Source organism: Ipomoea triloba, chromosome 6, assembly GCF_003576645.1.
Source record: "Ipomoea triloba cultivar NCNSP0323 chromosome 6, ASM357664v1".
Taxonomy (NCBI): Eukaryota; Viridiplantae; Streptophyta; class Magnoliopsida; order Solanales; family Convolvulaceae; genus Ipomoea; species Ipomoea triloba.
In genome coordinates, this window is record NC_044921.1 from 20,565,609 (window position 1) to 20,586,120 (window position 20,512).

General features: G+C 36.4%; 3 protein-coding genes across 4 annotated transcripts in view; 2 read left to right on the forward strand and 1 right to left on the reverse strand.

Annotated features, from left to right (window-relative positions):
• LOC116022525 (beta-galactosidase-like) overlaps positions 1 to 4,464 on the forward strand; it is a 6,335-nt gene extending 1,871 nt beyond the window's left edge. Inside the window, exons 5-19 of the mRNA XM_031263260.1 lie at positions 77 to 169; positions 262 to 405; positions 924 to 1,012; positions 1,113 to 1,218; positions 1,324 to 1,411; positions 1,492 to 1,610; positions 1,701 to 1,865; positions 1,951 to 2,123; positions 2,248 to 2,357; positions 2,471 to 2,580; positions 2,701 to 2,811; positions 2,910 to 3,020; positions 3,116 to 3,321; positions 3,450 to 3,786; positions 3,910 to 4,464. Of these exons, the coding sequence (XP_031119120.1) occupies positions 77 to 169; positions 262 to 405; positions 924 to 1,012; positions 1,113 to 1,218; positions 1,324 to 1,411; positions 1,492 to 1,610; positions 1,701 to 1,865; positions 1,951 to 2,123; positions 2,248 to 2,357; positions 2,471 to 2,580; positions 2,701 to 2,811; positions 2,910 to 3,020; positions 3,116 to 3,321; positions 3,450 to 3,786; positions 3,910 to 4,020 (2,073 nt within the window). The 3' untranslated portion in view covers positions 4,021 to 4,464. The remainder of the gene's footprint in view (positions 1 to 76; positions 170 to 261; positions 406 to 923; positions 1,013 to 1,112; positions 1,219 to 1,323; positions 1,412 to 1,491; positions 1,611 to 1,700; positions 1,866 to 1,950; positions 2,124 to 2,247; positions 2,358 to 2,470; positions 2,581 to 2,700; positions 2,812 to 2,909; positions 3,021 to 3,115; positions 3,322 to 3,449; positions 3,787 to 3,909) is intronic.
• A 1,367-nt stretch (positions 4,465 to 5,831) lies between these two features.
• On the forward strand, positions 5,832 to 8,854 carry LOC116022526. Its single transcript, XM_031263261.1, has 6 exons — positions 5,832 to 6,607; positions 7,020 to 7,072; positions 7,484 to 7,571; positions 7,672 to 7,770; positions 8,030 to 8,142; positions 8,453 to 8,854. Exons 1-6 carry the CDS (start codon positions 5,969 to 5,971, stop codon positions 8,493 to 8,495), a joined length of 1,035 nt encoding a protein of 344 aa, XP_031119121.1. The 5' UTR covers positions 5,832 to 5,968; the 3' UTR covers positions 8,496 to 8,854.
• A 1,421-nt stretch (positions 8,855 to 10,275) lies between these two features.
• Positions 10,276 to 15,408, reverse strand: LOC116022501 (receptor-like serine/threonine-protein kinase ALE2). Of its 2 annotated transcripts, none has more exons than XM_031263232.1 (12): positions 15,259 to 15,408; positions 14,879 to 15,141; positions 14,465 to 14,548; positions 13,990 to 14,055; positions 13,730 to 13,918; positions 13,541 to 13,645; positions 13,329 to 13,430; positions 12,826 to 13,197; positions 12,391 to 12,684; positions 11,725 to 12,117; positions 11,345 to 11,588; positions 10,276 to 11,240 (listed from the first exon to the last, which is right to left on the reverse strand). In XM_031263232.1, the coding sequence occupies exons 2-12, from the start codon at positions 14,952 to 14,954 to the stop codon at positions 10,574 to 10,576; spliced, it is 2,592 nt and encodes an 863-aa protein (XP_031119092.1). In that variant the 5' UTR covers positions 14,955 to 15,141; positions 15,259 to 15,408; the 3' UTR covers positions 10,276 to 10,573. The 2 variants fall into 2 exon arrangements, with proteins under 2 accessions (XP_031119092.1, XP_031119091.1); XM_031263231.1 differs by having other exon boundaries at positions 13,990 to 14,058.
• Between the last annotated feature and the right edge of the window lie 5,104 nt (positions 15,409 to 20,512).

The following is a 20,512-nucleotide window of genomic DNA, read 5'->3' on the forward strand; positions in this document are numbered from 1 at the left end:
TTTTTTTTTTTTTTTTTTTTTTTTTTTTTTTAATTTCTTGTTCTAAATCTTCTTTCTCAAATTCTCTGTCAAACAGGCTGCAATGCAGAAGTTCACAACAATGATTGTTAATATGATGAAATCACAAAGACTGTATGAATCTCAGGGTGGTCCAATAATCTTATCTCAGGTAAAACTGTTGTGTTTCTCAGGGAACAAAGTTATGCCTACTTTATCTGTACAATATGCTAAAAGAAATGTTTCTATGAAATTGAATGACAGATCGAGAATGAATATGGACCGATGGAGTATGAGCTGGGTGCACCGGGAAAATCCTATGCACAGTGGGCAGCCAAAATGGCTGTGGGCCTGGGCACAGGTGTCCCATGGGTCATGTGTAAGCAAGATGATGCCCCCGATCCAGTTGTAAGTCTTGCTGCCATTATTCTCGATTCGTTGATCTTCTGGCTATAATGTTTCTTAATTTCATTGGAGATGACCTTTGTGCAATGTTTCCTGCTATGGTGGTTGGGGCACTGTTTTTCTATGTGACAGTTAGTGTCCCCGTGAATGGTTTATATGAATTTATAGATGTCTTCCAGCCCCTCACATGGCCTGTCTTTCACTTCTTTTCACAATTCTCATCCTTTCATTTTGTTTTTTCTATGTGGAAATTGGAATACTTACTGACCTTTGACTCTTGCAATAACCCATGAGCACCCGATGGTCATCTCATTGATTATTAAACACGCCTGTTTATTTTCCTTCCTATGATGGGCTTGGAACAAAATAGTACCTTTGTCTAAAGTATTATATTTGATCATCATCTCTCTCACGTCAGTATGTTGAAATTTGAGGTCTGAATATGTGTAGACATCTATTTTCTTAGACTGTCATTTTCCATTCATTGAAACGCCTTGGGATGCCTATTCTTTTTCTCCCAGGTTAATGCTTGCAATGGTTTCTATTGTGACTGGTTTTCGCCAAATAAGGCTTATAAACCCAAGATGTGGACCGAAGCCTGGACTGCTTGGTAACTTGCATACTTTAGTCTTTTTCCGTTGTAAATATCTGTGTTCAATGCCAAATTCCATATTTGAGCTTGCTAATAATCTCGTTGAATACTATTGCAGGTTTACTGAATTTGGAGGTCCAGTACCTTACCGTCCAGCTGAGGATTTGGCTTATTCTGTTGCAAAGTTCATAATGAAAGGCGGCTCATTTATCAATTATTACATGGTATGTTCCTGGTTTTTTTATGTTCCATAGTGAAACTACCTTGGGATTCATCTAATTTTCTCTGCTTTTTCGGCATCTAATTGTTTTGTTATTGTTTTTGACCAGTTTCACGGGGGCACAAACTTTGGCAGGACTGCAGGAGGGCCTTTTATTGCCACTAGTTATGACTATGATGCTCCTATTGATGAATTCGGTAAGAACAGCTCTTAGTTAACTACAGGGCCATAAAGTGTTAAGATAAACTTATTGCAACCTTTATTTGATATGTCAAAGGTTTATTACGGGAGCCTAAATGGGGTCACCTGAAAGATCTGCATAGAGCAATCAAGCTATGTGAACCAGCTTTAGTCTCTGGAGATCCAAATGTAATATCTCTTGGCAACTATCAAGAGGTTTGGATTACTTCGTTTCTCCCAATTCATCTCGTCGTATTTGAAACTCAAGCGAATATATACCTGCTACTAACCTTTTACTAAACACAGGCTCGTGTGTTCAAGTCAAAATCAGGAGCTTGTGCTGCATTCCTCGCAAATAATAACCAACATTCTTTCGCTACAGTGGCTTTCGGGAACATGCATTACAACTTGCCGCCTTGGTCCATCAGCATACTTCCCGACTGCAAGAACACTGTATATAATACAGCACGGGTGAGCACAAGAACTCTTATTTTTTTCCCCAACAGCACTGTGAAAGTGTGAAGCATTATTTATATTAACCGAGTTTCACGTGAAGGTCGGTGCTCAAAGCTCACGAATGAAAATGACTCCCGTCAGCCGTGGGTTCTCTTGGCAGTCATATAATGAAGAGACATCATCATATGACGATAGTACATTTACTGCTACCGGGCTGTTGGAGCAGATAAATACCACGAGAGATGCTTCCGATTATTTGTGGTATATGACAGAGTAAGTGCATTTTTAACAGCTTGAATAGTCTATTTACATATTATAATGTTTGAAAAAAAATGATTAAATTAACTTAGGTGATTTAACCCTAGTTTCGTTTTTATGTCATAATTTCCAACACCAGTGTCAGGATTGATCCGAGAGAAGCGTTTCTGAAAGGTGGAAAGTGGCCTTGGCTTACGGTCTATTCTGCTGGCCATGCTTTGCATGTTTTCATCAATGGTCAATTAGTAGGTATGCATTTCAGTTAATAATCGTAATTCTATCCATTAACTATTCAGCTAGACAGTTTTTGCTTTGAATGTTTCGTAAACGCTAAATTAGTAGGTATATATGCATTGTTGCAGGAACTTCATATGGAAGTTTAGAGAACCCGAAAGTAACATTCAGTAAAGCGGTATATCTGAGAGCTGGTGTCAACAAAATTTCGCTCCTCAGCATCGCTGTTGGCCTTCCGGTTTGTTCTCTCTTCCAAAACCCATAATATGTCTCAAATTTGTAATTCGATATGATTTGTACAATTTATTTCATGATATATAGGTTGTCTTATCTTACTTATACATGTGTATTTACCCAGAATGTTGGCCCTCATTTTGAAACGTGGAATGCTGGTGTACTTGGCCCGGTTTCACTTACTGGTCTTAATGAGGGGAAGAGAGATTTAACTTGGCAAAAATGGTCTTACAAGGTCCGTTAATCGCTATAACGAAGATATTAAACCGTAAAATTAATTGCTCGTTCCTGTTTATTTACTTAATCAGAGGTGTTTGCTTGTTTGCTTGCCAGATTGGTCTTAAAGGAGAAGTATTGAGTCTTCATTCCCTTAGCGGGAGCTCTTCTGTCGAGTGGGTTCAAGGTTCTTTCGTGGCTCAGAAACAGCCTCTCACATGGTATAAGGTGTGCACCGCTTTACTCTTTTCCTTTTTCTCGCTATTAATTTGTTTTATGTGACTTGTATCCCTATACTGAATTATATATTTTGTATTTTCCAGACGACATTCGATGCTCCTGCAGGAAATGAGCCTTTGGCTTTGGATATGAATACAATGGGTAAGGGACAGATATGGATAAACAGTCAAAGCATTGGGCGCTATTGGCCAGGATACAAAGCGTCGGGTGGCTGTGGCGCCTGCAACTATGCGGGTTGGTTCGACGAGAAAAAATGTCTGAGTAAATGTGGAGAGGCTTCGCAAAGATGGTAAGATAAAACTTAAAAGTACTAATGAACACCTTTGATGTAACCGAGTTTTTTTTTTTTAGTACTACTGACTCTGTTACAATGTAACCGAGTTGAGGAACCGAACTGAGAAAAAGTGTATGTTTCAGGTATCATGTCCCTCGTTCCTGGCTGCGCCCAACTGGGAATCTGTTAGTTGCTTTCGAGGAATGGGGAGGGAATCCTTATGGAGTCTCGTTGGTGAAACGAGAGGTGGCAAGTGTGTGTGCAGACATATACGAATGGCAACCGCAGCTGATGAATTGGGAGATGCAAGCCTCGGGCAAAGTCACCCGACCCCTCAGGCCTAAGGCTCACCTCTCGTGTGGAGCTGGCCAGAAGATTACCTCCATCAAATTCGCGAGCTTTGGAACTCCCCGGGGCAGCTGTGGAAGCTTCAGCGAAGGCAGCTGCCACGCCTTCCATTCGTACGATATTTTCCAAAAGGTACCCAGAATCTGTCGTTTTTACCAACTACCATAACAGTATGTTCGTTTTCAGCTAACTGTCAAAATAATCTTGCTAAAGCATCCACTCGATTCAATGCCTATTTGCGTTTTATGTTTGCAGTACTGCATTGGGTGGAACTCGTGCACAGTACCTGTAACGCCCGAGGCCTTTGGAGGCGATCCATGCCCCAGCGTGATGAAGAAACTCTCGGTGGAAGTTATTTGCAGTTGATGATTCACAACATCATAGGCTAAAGGAATAATAAACACGGTACAAACATATATTCTGCAAAACTCGATTCTTTGAAGAAGCTGTCATATATTTCAGTACTATAGTTGTCTTTTGGCCCGCGGATGAAGTTGTACAGATATGCAACACGCCCTCTGGCCAAACAACATGTATATATATATATACATTAGTCGCCCCCGCCATTTGCAGCTGAAGGTTGAAATGCACATCGAGACGAAGCTAAATGAGTCCATGTGCAAACTGGTGTGTAGTGTTTAGAGTATTGTTAAGAAGCTTTTACATTTTATTGCTTTTTTTTTTTTGGTTCAATGTATAAAAAAGCAATATTCTCATTGCTTTGCCATTTTAAGGTGTAAAATATGGTTGGAATGTTGTAATAATAACATCAAAGCTTTCTTGGTTGAAATGTTGTCTCAGTTGCTTTCTTCTCTCAAGTTCTGTTAACAAGCCCTTTTTAAGTTGTACTCCATGCATAATTTATTGTACCAGAATCCTGAGTTATCATAGTAGTAGTGGTGTGGCACCAACAATTTTAAAGGTCAAAAAGGGAAAGTACATTTTTCTTTTCTTCACCTCTCCTTGTTGGAAGCTGTTTGGTACAACTGAAAATAGCTCAAGCACACTTTCCTAATTGAGAATGTGAGTGTACTTTGAAATTAGAATCTCCCCTTTTTCCATTATTCAAATTTGAGATTTACTTCTTCAGGACATTAGTATAAACATGTCATGATGTTACTCGCCTAACGGCTTAATAACATTAATGGCGTTAACAGCCTGAAAACACATACCAGCAGTCTAACCCACAAAATTAGTTGAGGATAGCATTTAAGTCACCGAACTCGAATAAACTTCAAATTTATCTTTGAACCTAGAAAAAAGAGTAATTAGTATTTTTAGCAGGTTAACAATAAGTTTGTGTTGATTAGGATGTCATGTGCATTTTTTTTATTTTTTATTTTCTATCATCAACATACGCATTTGACCCTAAAAAAAACAAAACGAAACAAAAAAAAAATCATACTAAGCAATTAGCATTTCCCCTATTGAGATATCATCGTAGGATTGGTAGTTAAATTTATTTATTAGTTAGTGATAGGTTAATTTTTTTTGGTCAAATGCTTAGTTGGATAATAATAATAAAAATATAAAATAAAAATTACACATGACATCCTAATCAGCACAAACGTGTTGTTAACCTGCTAAAAATGCTAATTGCTCTTTTTTTAAAGTTCAGGGATGGATTTGGACGAGTTCAATGACTTAATTGCTATCTCTAAATAGTTCAGTGGTCTATTTGTACACTTTTCCTAATAATTATTATAAATTGAATAGCATTAAATGGTAATTACTACAAATTGGGAGTTAAAGTAACCATTGAAAGATAATTATAATAATTATTATAAATTGAATAGCATTAAATAGTAATTACTATAATTAAGGGCCATAATCATCATCATCATCCTACTCCCACTCCTACCAATCACACCATTAGTCATCTTACAAAAAATATACCAATATCACTTGTATCACATTATTACTACAAAGTGTCACGAATATCATAAAAGTAATACAACAAGATAATCATTCAATGGCTCAATAAAAACACTTTAAACTTGTCTGTATAAACAGTTTAGTTTATCACATGAATAAAATTTAGAAAAAAAAATCAGAGATTGAGTCTCACTGCACACAAAAATTCATGATCTATATTTAATTTTTGAGTTTTATGTCCAAAGAACAATACTAGAAATTAGTGTTTAAAGAAAGAAAGGAACTCCCTTTGTTTGTCTTCTTTAGCAATTTGCTAATAACCTTAACCAGAGGTTACGTAGGAGAGGGACGAAAGCAATTCCCAAACCGGATACTCCATAAACGCTCTAATAAAATCTGTGCATTTGTCTCTTCTTCCACCGCTCCGAAAACCGCTCCCATGGCGGCGCCGCCGCCTACTCTGCAACTCTCCTTCTCTCTCCTCGCCGCCTCCGTTTCTTCTCCTTCTAACTTCCTCTCGCGATTCGGCTGCCTCGTCCTTCACATTATCCGCAATCGAAATCACCATCTCCACCTCATGCTCGCTCTTCTGCTTCTCTTCACATTCACTCTCTCCTTTCTCGCCTTCTCCCTCTACTCCAAGGCCCGGAGAGCTCCGGTTCATCGCGAACAGGCCGATGTGGACAAGGTTCCGGAGCTTGAGGAGATAGAGGACGAGCGCGGGCCTGACCCGACCCGGATGTCGCATTCGTTCCTTCTGGAGATCTTGCCGTCCAGCTCGCCGAAATGGGAGAAGTTTAGTGACGGAGAGGGGAGTGGAGCGGAGAAGAACGGCGCGGGTTCAGTTGCGAGGAGGGAGGCGGTGAAGGAGAAGAGGAAGAAGAAGAAACGGGCTAGGAAGAAGCGACCCGATTCGAATGGGGAGGAGGATGGGGTAGAGAAGGAGAAGGAAGAATTGGTATGTCTGTACCCGTTTACGACGTCGTCCAGTGCGACTCAGAGGAGGATTAAGCAACACTACGATGAGCTTGTCAGGTGCCATGGATCCAAAGCCTCCAGTACCTTAAAGTTAGCTCAGGTACTCTTCTTCAATTTACTGACATTTATGTTTTTCTTTTTGCTGCCTTGAATGTGTTTGTGAATATGTTTCATATCTCAAGTATTTGACTATTCCCTCTGAAATTTGAATTGTTTTGTTTTGCTTGTGAAGTTTCTATGATATAATCAAACTTCATCATCCCAATTGCTTCACTTTCAAGATGGATGTTTAGCATTTTATTGAAATATATATAACGATTCTAATTCCTAACACTCAAATCATTAGAACTTCATACCATGAACAGATGTAGAGCTTAGTGTCAGTGCTGTTTTCAGCAAAATATACAGTCATATTGAGTTGTTATTTGATCAATGTGATTTTAGTTGTTTTACCTTTTTATATTTGTTTTTCTTCACACATCTTATAAATAGTTTGTGATTTGCATATGCAGGTTGAACAATTTGTTAATTGCTTGATTGAGACGAGGAATGAGCTACAACACAAGTATGGTTTTCTATTTTCTTTAGTTGTAAATATCAATGTTTTTGGTTATTGACTTTTTGTGAGCTACTGTTGGATACTTGTATTCTCACACAATGATGAATGATGATAAGCGTTTACAAGAGCGAGTGTCTTATATAGAATTTACATGTGGATGTTTATTCAATGCACAATATTTTTCTAACAAGGCCTGACTTGATGTTTTAGACCCCAAAAAGATGAGTTTTGATTTGATTTATTCTTGTTTTGCTCTTTCAATTGATACTCGTCGTTTACAGTATTTCTACACCTAGTATCCCACTTTTGTTAACTATGTAGCTGAATTTTTCATTCTTGGTTTCTGATTTCTAATTCAAAATTGCCTGGCAAACTTGTTGCATGCCAAAATATAACTGTGGTTATGCTTTTAAACAGGTCTGAGGTTATCCAAAGAAGGTTCACAATAACAAAGGCCTTATTGTACCGGGCTGATAGGTCTTCATTGGATCGCCTAAGACAACAGGTAGGCAAAAGTGTTTTTCTTTCTCAACTAATATGCAAAACTGCCGCATAATGTTTTTCGAGTGCAACATACCAACACATTTTCAATACGTGCAAGATAGATATACAAGCTAGAGTTAGAACAAAAGAGACTGGAAGAGGATGCTTTTGTATATAATTGGCTCCAACAGCAGCTTAAACTCTCTCCAGCATACAAGAAGGTATCAATATTTACATGTGTTTTTGCAAATCTCTACCATTCATTATGGTTTTATAAACCTTTGACAGGATTTAGTGACTCTAAATTCAATTCTTCAATATGGTTATATTTAGTTTTCTCTCTTTCTGCATGCATGCTTATTATTAATAATATCCATATCTTTTGCTATTTGAGGTTGTCTTGTGGTATCTGTTTCCTTTCCTATATATGGTATAGGCGTATAGCTGACCGTTTGGCTCTTTGTTACCCTCTTTTTAAAGATGATTGAGTTTGGTGCTCACATGGAAACACAACCAAAGTCTGATGAAGATGAAGAATTTGCTGACATTTCTTTCGAAGAACTACTAGCACAAGAGAAGAAGGATGCTTTTTGGTGGGTACCTAATCTTTATTCTACCATGTAGTCTCGTATTTGGCAACTGTTAACTCACATTGCAATATGCATCATTAAAATTTAAATCTAAGTCCACCTCATTATCTACTAATCAATCAAGAGGCGGCAAGGACTCACACTACAATGTGACCCATAGCTGAAATTGAAGCATGTGTTCCATCTCAACTAAAAGCCTAAGCTGATAGTTGGATTGCACATTTATGTTTATATATTATATGCTCAACAGCTGATGTTATATATATTTTCAGCGTTGCTAGTAGCTAGCTAAATTACTATTTTACAAATGCAGGCAGCGGATTGGGAATGGGAAATCGAAACCATGCTCTGGCTGATAGCGGGAGTTTTTTTTTGGTTTTTTTGCGGAGGTATTTCATGAATCCACTGATGACAGCAGCAGCTGCTTGTACATCTGACACTCAGAAATCAGAATCATGCATGCTCCAACAGCAGGATTTTTTGAGTTGCCTGTGATGCTTAGCTTGATTTTGGATCTAAATATCCAATAACAGTACATCCTTATATTCTTCACAGTTTTATTGGTAGTTACTAGTTAGGCAGGCTCTTTCCACCAAAGCTAATTTGCCCTAGGTGTGGCAAACCATGTGTAATATACTATCAAGCTGTATTCTGGTGGTTTTTGGCTTTGCTAACAACCTTTCTCTCATTATGGTTATGGATCCCTTCTTTTCCATTTCGGTTTACCTAACGTAATGCAGATTGCAGAACAACATGTTTATTAACCGAGCACTGCCGTTAATGGGCTGAGGGAGCGGAGCAGTCCATACATGCAAGTGCTTAATTAAGCCACGGAAAAATGGAGGTGATAACTGATAAGATAACAGACACTTATTCAGGCAACGGTGACCACTGACATTTAAGTGTTGCATTAAATTCAGTCTTAGGAACATGCGTGCATGCATTCAGTCCATAGGTGTTCTGCACTTCTAATAAAATTTCACAACATTTTGCCTGCTTCACTTATTGCATCTCCTAGTAATTAATGAACTACATTACTAAGATGGAGTCAACTGCCCTGAATGGGGTGGCCGGTCGAGTGTGTGGATTATGATTCTTCTACGAGAATGTCAGTCAAAAATGCCTTTAATCAAACTCTTAAACTAAGCCTTACTTCAAAATTCTAAAGTTCGATTTTTGCTACATTCTGGTTGAGCCCTGTCGCATTGGGTTTTCCTAGTGCAATTTATTTCTCTTGTGTGGTTTGCAGACTATGAGTCTTCTTAGTACGGTATACATTTCGAATAGTGACCACGCCTCTTGTATGATTATGAGTTTTCCTTGTTATCCAAAAAAGATACTCAACCACTCTAATCATTAGAATTTTCAGTTGTAAAAGTAAGGGTTAGTTTGGACTTGTCTCCAAGTATATACTTGTTGGAGTGTGAATATATATATATATATGCGCGCGCACACACACAAACACAAGGTCATTATAAACATATATTTCTAACTACAATTCTCCCAAGCCTTTTCCTTGCTAACTTAGGCAGCGGATTTTGAAGTTCTTATGAGAGTGTACAATCATTCACACTAACCAAGCTGATTGGACATAACAGTCTTTTTAACTGGTAGTAAATAGAAATTGGAATCAAAATAAATAAATAAATAATTAATTAATTAAAATACAAATAAATAAATATATAATACATATATTTTATATATACACATACATATATGTGTATATATATTAAAGTTTGCATATTGAAATATTGAAGGCATAAACAATTTTTTTTTTCTTTTTCTTTTTTCCTTCTAATTTTTGATTCCATTGTTCAAAAGTATGGGAGGAGAAGAATAATAGATTTTATGATTACTAAGAGATTTGAATACAAGATAGTAAAAGTAAGCGAACAAATATGGTGATGTGTATCAAATCCAATAATAACTCGAGTATAAAAGTCCTGAACCAAAAGCCACCGCAAACTAATTTATAGTAATTAACAGAATCATTGTTCTACTATACTGAGCCTGCAAGACAAAGGCTTATGCTGCCTCAAGAGGACCTGCAAACCAAACCAGCAAGCATTGTATAATGCCTCGAGTGCTTTTCTTTTTTGATGCTTGTGAACATGAAACATCAAAACCCCAGACACAAAAACATAACCTTTTCCTTAAATGAAGACATCTGAATATGATTATAACAAGCAGGTACCAAGTATATATATGCCTCTAAAGTGATTTACCTCTGTACTTGAAATACATACAGGTGATTGTCTCTTGTGAAATATCCAAGGAGAAGAGGGGACCAAAAGCTAAAAATTTAATACTATAAATACTATTCCAAGTTCTATTCTTGTCTTGGAAGCAGCCTTGAACCCAGTTCTTTGCCCATAAAGAACAATCCAAAGAGACATCAATTTTCAAGAACAGAAGTTGGGCTTTAACATCCTCATCACAGATTTGACGAAAACCCATCCTCACTCGTGCCCCCCTTTGACAGGATTTTCAACCGTTGCCAGAAGTTCCTTTTCGTGCTCGTTCCTAATGGAGCAGAGTAGAATTCCCGCTTGATAGGCTCAGATTCTGGCGCTTCGAGTCTAGCTGATGAACTCTTCAAATCCCCAGCTGACAATGGTATCTTAGCATCAAAAGAGGAATCATATATGGAGATTGCTTCATGGGCATGTAAACCTTCCACAAACTCGCCCGTTTCTCTGCTATCCATATCAATACAAAGTTCCTCCTGGCTGCAGCTTCTCGACATGGGCTCTCTCGTCTCATCAAACTCGTTGCAAATGAGTTTCAAGGCTTGAACGACCTCGCCCATAAAGGGGCGGTGAGATGCTTCCGGTTGGACACACATGGCTGCAATTGCTGCAAATTTGATTACACTATCAAATGGAATGTCTGACTTCATACCCGAGTCAATGAGCATTTCTAAACCTTCCTTGGTTGTGAGGAGAGGCCGAGCCCATGCAACAAGATTCTCCTGCCCCGGGGGTTGTGATAAATCCACTGGCTTTCGTCCCGTTAAAAGCTCGAGGAGGACTACACCATAACTATACACATCACTTTTCACGAGGAGGTGGCCTGTCATTGCATATTCGGGAGCTAAATACCTGAAAAAAGGAGAATATAAGAGATTGAATATTGCAATAGAAGAAGGTTCAAATGCTGGGATAGATATAAACCAACAATTTCTCTCTAATGATGAAAAGCATACCCAAAAGTGCCCATAACATGAGTTGAGATTTGTTTATTTCCCTCATCCAATGCTGTTCTAGCTAATCCAAAATCCGACACTTTTGGAGTAAAGTCGTGCTCTAGCAGTATATTGCTCGACTTGAAGTCCCTGTGTATTACACGGGGGTTTGAATCCTCGTGCAAATAGGCCAATCCTTGAGCTGCACCAAGTGCAATCTTCATTCTAGCATACCAATCAAGCCGAGAAGCCTTCATATCAAGCCCTAAGATTTAAATTCAAAAGACCAAAAAGAAAAGAGACATGAATTTCACCAATCTTGCACTTCAATTCTGAGCAGAAAACGTTTTTCTAGTTGTAGATGTTAACTTACAGCAAAAATTTCGGAGAATTATACTAACCATGTAAATGCGATTCCACACTCCCGTTGGGAACAAGTTCATAGACAAGGCATCGGCAATGGTCCTCTGTGCAGATCCCTATCAGTTTGACCAAGTTTCTGTGATGCAGACGACTTAGCATCTCGACTTCTGCCAAAAACTCACGGCTGCCATGCCGATCATATCTCTTTAAAATCTTTACTGCTACCTCCCTTCCATCATCAAGAGTGCCACGGTATACTAGTCCAAAGCCACCTTCCCCGAGGATCCTTGTAGCATTGAAGTTATCAGTCGCTTTTTCTATATTATATGCACTGAAAATTTTGGCAGTTCCAGCATAAGCTAAAATGCTCGAATTGATGGACATTGATGTTGAGCTGGGCTTAGTTCCAATTGTTAAAGAGCCAACAGCACCTGCAGAACTTAAAAACCATCAGTCTGTGAATTGAACTCAGAATAAAATCACAGGCAAAAGGGAATTTGTTAGTTTTATTAGCATAGTTATATCAGAAATTCAAGTTCTATTTTATCACTAAAACCCCTGCACGAGACACATCTAAACTTTTCAATGTTTAATAAAAAAAGATTAATTTTTTTTTTCAGAGTTTACCCCAACTAGACTGCGAATAAGGCATTTTTCAGCTATCTAACCATATATTTCGTGCAAAAATTTTTCGGTTTGCATACCTGATGCTTTCCCATGAGAAGGTGCCGAATTATGTGGAGGTTGCACAGCCTGATAAGTACGACCTCTGAGTTTTAGAGACAGAAGCCAAATAACTCCCACACAAACAACAAAGGCTGTCACAGATGATAGAGCTATTACGGTAATCATATTTCTCCCCATACCACTCTTTTTTGGCCTTGATACATCTACTCCTATGGGTTTTATTCGACTTCCATCTCTGTTGTTGCCAGGATCGGGTTGGTCGTCAATGGAAGCACCCGATGAAGGAAGTGAAGGTGGAGACGGTGGTAATCCTGCTTGAATATAATGTGTAAGAATCGTGTTTATTTAAAAATAAATAAACAAAAATTGACAGCTAGAGAGGAGCAGGGGGCTCGAGAGCATTTGAAGCAAACTAAAAGGTTGTGCCAGTAGGATAGTAGGTTAGTAACAACCTGGATAGCGAACATAAACCACGTCACAGGAACCAAATAGCGATTTCTTTAAGGAAACCTCCCTCTTCCAGAATTTATCGTAGATTGCAAATGCAGTAGTAGCATTGAAGTTTTCCTCGGTGGGAACCAAGTTGACGAGTACGATGGTTTTCTCGAGCTGCTGATTGACAGCATTTGCTCCCATGATGCGTACTTGGCTTCGTTTTAGCAAAATGCTAGCGGAAATTTCCTTAGAAAGCTCAGAAACAAGGGGGAAAAACGCATATAAGGTAATACTAAGGCGGAGCCCAACTTCAATAGGCCTCACACAACCACACAGTGATCCGGGAGGCGTGTATGTTAGAGGATCAGTGCACCTCACCGATGCACAATCTACAAATAAAATGAACTCTACACTTAGCAAAACATAAACAAAAAAGATGCAAAACCATCTTGTTTCATAGTGGTCTTTTTCGTAAAGGAGTAATGGCAAGATTACAATAACCAACGTGTGTGTCGTTTACCTTGATTAGGAGGCGGAGGGGGTAGTGTCAAGAGTGGCAATGGTGGTGGTGTCATCTTTTTATCTTTCCAAGAACTCCAACTGGCGGGCTGTAGTGCGGGCACTTACAGAGAGAAAGTATAATCGACATTTGTTAAGAATTGATACACATCTGAGTATTGACAACGAACTAAAACTGAAAAAGAAAAAGAATCGAGATGTGCTTTCACATACTATTGAAATGGCTAGATGGAGCCGTTGCTGATGCCTGAGGTGCTAGTGAATCACTAGCTGATGAAGGAAATGAAGACTGAGACGGGGAGATTGAATGCCAATGCCCTATACCATTAAAAAGATGAAAAACCGTAGTGTCATATACTGCTTAGATTAAAAAAAAAAAAGTCTTTGTTGTTAGAGGTTAACCTTGTGAGCTAGGCCCGGGACCAGGAGCAAACTTGTTCAATCTGTTTCTCCCTCGATTGTGTTTAGAAGATGAATACGAAGGAGGAAATGCAAATCTGTGCATCCATTTCATAAATTGTTGCCTAAACGTAGGCTTAGAAGGTGCATCTGAATAGTGGGATGGATTGAAGATCTCGTGTGGATTGGGCGCTGCAGAATAAAGCAGAAGCGTTAGATCTCAGTTATACTTTGTTAAACTGAAGCTTTAGTAGTCTATGCACCTTCACTCGGTGAATGTCTCTTCCATCCAAAGATTGTGGGAACTGATGTATTGTGGGAAGCAGGATCTGCTTTCTCATCAGAAACACGAAAGAAAAGCCATTAAGTAGGATATCCATACATTTAAAGAATCTTCAAAAAAATTTAGCCTCAGATCATTTTAGCCATGGACCAAAAATACTAGAAAATTCAATGAAGAATGCAGGAGCATTCGACAGTGTGCAATTGTCACTAGAAAAGACGATGCCATAGAAAGGAGGCACAGAAAGTACTGCCATTTGTTATCGTAATCAGATATTAGTCCTATTGTGGAATCTCACAAATATAGCACTAATAGGCATCTATACACCATCCAAAATTGCAGTTGGAAATCGAAATTCAAGAATTTCAAGACAAAGAGTCCAAATCACATATCAATTCCTATTATTATTATGAAGTATTAAGTAACAAAGAAAGTTGCCATTTGGCAGGAGATACCAATAAGGTGAGCATTCCCATTCCCATTCCCTTCTTTGAAGTGTACAAGTACTGAAGCAGCCCTCCAAGAAGGCAGATTGAATCCTGCAATGAAAGCTTAGATAAAGTATCAATCAAGAACATTCATACACAATTCTTAAAATCAGCAGTATACCCAGAATTCCAAGAACTCTTAAACCCTCCTTCAATGCTGAAAATCAGAACCATATGATGAATTCTTCTTCTTAAAACTGTAAAATTAGAAACCCAAACCCTTAATTCCCAGTTCCCACCCAGAAAAAAAAGATTTTAACTTTACTGACCAAATGGCCTTAATTCCATGATCCCATATCCCATCAACCAAAAAACAAACATTCAAACCCAGAAATCTGAAGAAATTCAGTGAAATAGAGGATAAAAAGCAGAGAACAGCACCTGCAGATACTTGGAGTGAGAGAGCAGTGAGAATCAAGAAACTTCTCAGCAACATGAAGCTCTGCTCCACAGCCATCTCTCCCTCAACAACAAATCATCAACCCACCATCCCAAGCAGGAAATAAAAACGGCACAGCTTCACACAATGTAGTGAGACCCAACATGTTTTTCTGTGACTTTTAAGAAACTTGGAACTGAATCAGACCCACAGTGGTACCACGCCAGTAATGACCAGACGGCTGCGTAGGTGAAACTACAGCACCCTGTTAGGTGGTAACAAATGTAAAAAAAATTAAAACTTGCAATCATCAACAAATATGCAGTTTTCTTGAAAATTTCTGGCACTGAAAAACCAGTACCAGAAGTGATGACTTTCTTACCATTTCCTAGTCCCTTGCCACAGCTGAATCACGAGTGCTAAAAGTCTAAAACTCATCACAGAGAAGGAAAACAGTTGCACCTCTTTGGAGAGTCAAACTCAAATTGTCAAACCCATTAAAACAAGAAAAAAAGGCAACTATACCGTGCGATTGCCATGTTTCTTAAAGTTTATGTTAATGGGGTTATACCGAATTTAAAGAGAATTTAGAGATCAAAGGTAAATCTGTTTTTTACTTGTTCAATAACTAATTTGATCGATATGAATAATCATGCACTCTCATTCTCTAAGAAAGTTGGAAGTTCAAAATTTCCTCTCATATGAAAAACCCAATATAATCATTGAGCTATCTCGGTGTAAATTGAAATTAATCTAGTGTTGTAGTATAGATTTAAAGGTGTCTCTTATAATTAGAGTTTACTTAGGATACTGCGTAATCGAAAAAAACAATGTATACTTCAATCATCTTGTGAAGATAACCATAGTAACCATTCAATTTGGACAAACAAGGAGCCGGCCATGACTGCTTTTGCAAATTTTGCAACTTTAATTGGTGATTGGTAACTAAGCTTTGGGCTATTTATCATGGTTTGTTAGTGTGTTGGAAAGGAGTGGTAGAGATGTAGAGTTTGAAAGTGATTCGTTAGTGACTATTGAAAAGGTTAATTACATAGAATGATAATGATAACAATTCATATTTAAATACTGTTAGTGAGGTTCATGAGTTGATTAGGAGATACTGGTATTACAAATTACGTCATATTCATCAAGCTGCAAATTCTCCGATTGACGAGATGACAACGAATTCAATGGGAGAACAATTTGGTTTGCGTGTTATTAAAGATCCAGTGATCCACCATATAGAATTAAGCTGTTATTAGCTAAGAGCATCCACACTTGTGAATTTTAGAAAGTTTTTTCAGATCAAAAAACTAAATGTGGCTTTTTAATTAGTATGGGAAGGAATTTTTTATTTTTTTTGGTTTTTTGGTTTTTATCCTTGCAAGTAATGCATCTTTGTGGGCCATGTTACTGATGCTTTAAACATGGAAAAACAAGGCAGGTGCGTGTTTCGTGCACTTGCTGTGCACCTAGTTAGCTGGCGCGTTCAATGCATGCGCCACTAGGCGCGTAAGTATACCATGTTTAATTTTTATTTTTACTGAAGACTTGTCGGGAGCTTTTTTTCTTTTTCTTTTTCTTTGTTTCCTCTCTCCTCATCATCCTCTTTCCTACATGGCATGACAAAATCCACCAAAAAACTTGTACTAATATTAATGCTCTAATAGTGTGAATGTAACACACTAGATCATACTTTATTTAATTTTAATTTTAGTTTGTGTTTTGCTCTTTTCTTTTAATATGTCAAGTTTATAATGGGTAGTTGCATGCGTTTCACATTAAAAATAGAAAATGAATAGCACAATCCATTTTTGTAATGGTGAAGCTAATTAAGTGATTGCATCTTAGTTGAAACTTTTGAATTTGTTTGGTAGGCATCATTTAATTAATATTACTTCAATTGCCTAACTTATGACCAAAATTCCACTTGATGACTTTGGCATACATGAGTTAAGACTTTAGAAGATATAATTACTGTTTTAAAGATTTGTGGAAGCTTAGTATATCATTATATCTTAACTATAATAATTCCTCTTTTTTTTTTTTTTTCATACAATGAAAAAATGAATGGAAGAAAATTAAATGAAATGAGAGCACATTACCTTTGACAAGATCAACAAATTAAATAAGGGATTCTAATCTTTTGATTTACAGGAAAATTAACCGTTGCGCGCTACCTAAAAGTACGCTTTGAGTGAAACCTAATTTGTGACTCGTAGTCGGCAAAGAATTATAAAGAGGGATTTCAATCTTTCGAAGGGGCAAAAAGTAAATTAAATGATAAGAGGTGAATTTAGAAGGTAAAATTATGATGAAAAGTAACATTATTTTTAATTTAATTTATAATTTAATTTTTTTAGCAGGGGAAAATTAATTGATACCAATATTTATCACTATCCTTAGCTGAATTTATATTAGAAGGTAAAATTGGAAGGAAATTAAAAGTAGCATTATTTTTAATTTAATGTACAAGTCAATTTTTTTAAGAGGGGAAAAATTAATTGATACCAATATTTAATTATCACTATCCTTGAATGGGAGTATGGGACCAACCATCAAAACATTTGTGCTTTTAATTCACTGTTAAAAGCAGATAAATGCCATAATGCTGCATGTTTGAAATGATTAATTAATTATTGCAACTGTTGTAAAAGAAAATAATTATTTACTACTTATATAAAGTTATATATGATTGGTTTCCACTCCTTTTTACTCAGTAGTTTTCTAACTTTTCTTCTTGTTTCCCCAATAACTATAAAATTCATTACCTACTTTATGAATTGCAAGTTGCAACTGATTTGAACTACTTGTAATCTAATATACTATTTTCAATATATTTAGTTGTGGCTATTGGATTTTGTATATTATCCAAAAGATAATATATTTTAGACCAACTTGCCACAGTATTACAAGTGTGGAAATGATTTGAAATTTTTTCTTGGTATCTCTGTAGCAATCTTTACATAGCACGTACTGTGCTTAGATGTTAAAAAGGAAAATAAAATCTCTGCCTTAGCTTCTTATTCTTGTTTTAAAAAAAATATTATTCTAGTCTAAAATGCATTGCATCCCTAGAAGACTCGCAATCAACTGTTGAGTGACACGAGTCTTAATTATCAATACCCTGTCGGTCAAACTCGTCGCATAGAATTTTCTTAGTGCGATTGACTTTTCTTATGTGCATGGTCTATGGACTATTACACTTAGATGAAAGTTTACTCAATGCATACTCTCAGGTAATAATTGCGGGTTTTCATCATCGTATATATGGTGGGACTTTAAGGAATCAAATGTTGAATTTTAATAGTTAGGTAGTGGATTTTGGTGGATATGTGGGGTTAGTGCTGGACTCCATTTTGTTTGTTGTTCTTGTCTTCTCTCTCACCATAACAAAAATATATAAATTATTACAATGAAATAGTTAATCCTTGGGGTGTTAGTTTTTGGACTCTGTCGGTGAAATTTTGGATTCTTTCTAAGGAAGCACCACCCATGTTTCTTTAATATAACATGTTACTTTGGACCAACCAAATACAAACTACCAAAGTACTGTTTTTTATCCCATGAAAATATAGATGGGATTCATGTTCTATAATATCATATCAAATAAAGATAATATTAAATGAGCTATATTTTGGTGTACTTTATAACCAACCTACAATAATGAACGTATTAAAATTCAACTAGTGTAATGTCAATTTTTGCCCATTTTTTCAACAAATTGTGTATTATCTATAAAAAGTGTCCAACCCAATAAAAAATTTATGACAAAGAATGAAACAAATTGGTTAAGACTCACAATAAAGCACAATACAAAAAAAAAAAAAAAAAAANCTTTTTTTTTTTTTTTCATACAATGAAAAAATGAATGGAAGAAAATTAAATGAAATGAGAGCACATTACCTTTGACAAGATCAACAAATTAAATAAGGGATTCTAATCTTTTGATTTACAGGAAAATTAACCGTTGCGCGCTACCTAAAAGTACGCTTTGAGTGAAACCTAATTTGTGACTCGTAGTCGGCAAAGAATTATAAAGAGGGATTTCAATCTTTCGAAGGGGCAAAAAGTAAATTAAATGATAAGAGGTGAATTTAGAAGGTAAAATTATGATGAAAAGTAACATTATTTTTAATTTAATTTATAATTTAATTTTTTTAGCAGGGGAAAATTAATTGATACCAATATTTATCACTATCCTTAGCTGAATTTATATTAGAAGGTAAAATTGGAAGGAAATTAAAAGTAGCATTATTTTTAATTTAATGTACAAGTCAATTTTTTTAAGAGGGGAAAAATTAATTGATACCAATATTTAATTATCACTATCCTTGAATGGGAGTATGGGACCAACCATCAAAACATTTGTGCTTTTAATTCACTGTTAAAAGCAGATAAATGCCATAATGCTGCATGTTTGAAATGATTAATTAATTATTGCAACTGTTGTAAAAGAAAATAATTATTTACTACTTATATAAAGTTATATATGATTGGTTTCCACTCCTTTTTACTCAGTAGTTTTCTAACTTTTCTTCTTGTTTCCCCAATAACTATAAAATTCATTACCTACTTTATGAATTGCAAGTTGCAACTGATTTGAACTACTTGTAATCTAATATACTATTTTCAATATATTTAGTTGTGGCTATTGGATTTTGTATATTATCCAAAAGATAATATATTTTAGACCAACTTGCCACAGTATTACAAGTGTGGAAATGATTTGAAATTTTTTCTTGGTATCTCTGTAGCAATCTTTACATAGCACGTACTGTGCTTAGATGTTAAAAAGGAAAATAAAATCTCTGCCTTAGCTTCTTATTCTTGTTTTAAAAAAAATATTATTCTAGTCTAAAATGCATTGCATCCCTAGAAGACTCGCAATCAACTGTTGAGTGACACGAGTCTTAATTATCAATACCCTGTCGGTCAAACTCGTCGCATAGAATTTTCTTAGTGCGATTGACTTTTCTTATGTGCATGGTCTATGGACTATTACACTTAGATGAAAGTTTACTCAATGCATACTCTCAGGTAATAATTGCGGGTTTTCATCATCGTATATATGGTGGGACTTTAAGGAATCAAATGTTGAATTTTAATAGTTAGGTAGTGGATTTTGGTGGATATGTGGGGTTAGTGCTGGACTCCATTTTGTTTGTTGTTCTTGTCTTCTCTCTCACCATAACAAAAATATATAAATTATTACAATGAAATAGTTAATCCTTGGGGTGTTAGTTTTTGGACTCTGTCGGTGAAATTTTGGATTCTTTCTAAGGAAGCACCACCCATGTTTCTTTAATATAACATGTTACTTTGGACCAACCAAATACAAACTACCAAAGTACTGTTTTTTATCCCATGAAAATATAGATGGGATTCATGTTCTATAATATCATATCAAATAAAGATAATATTAAATGAGCTATATTTTGGTGTACTTTATAACCAACCTACAATAATGAACGTATTAAAATTCAACTAGTGTAATGTCAATTTTTGCCCATTTTTTCAACAAATTGTGTATTATCTATAAAAAGTGTCCAACCCAATAAAAAATTTATGACAAAGAATGAAACAAATTGGTTAAGACTCACAATAAAGCACAATACAAAAAAAAAAAAAAAAAA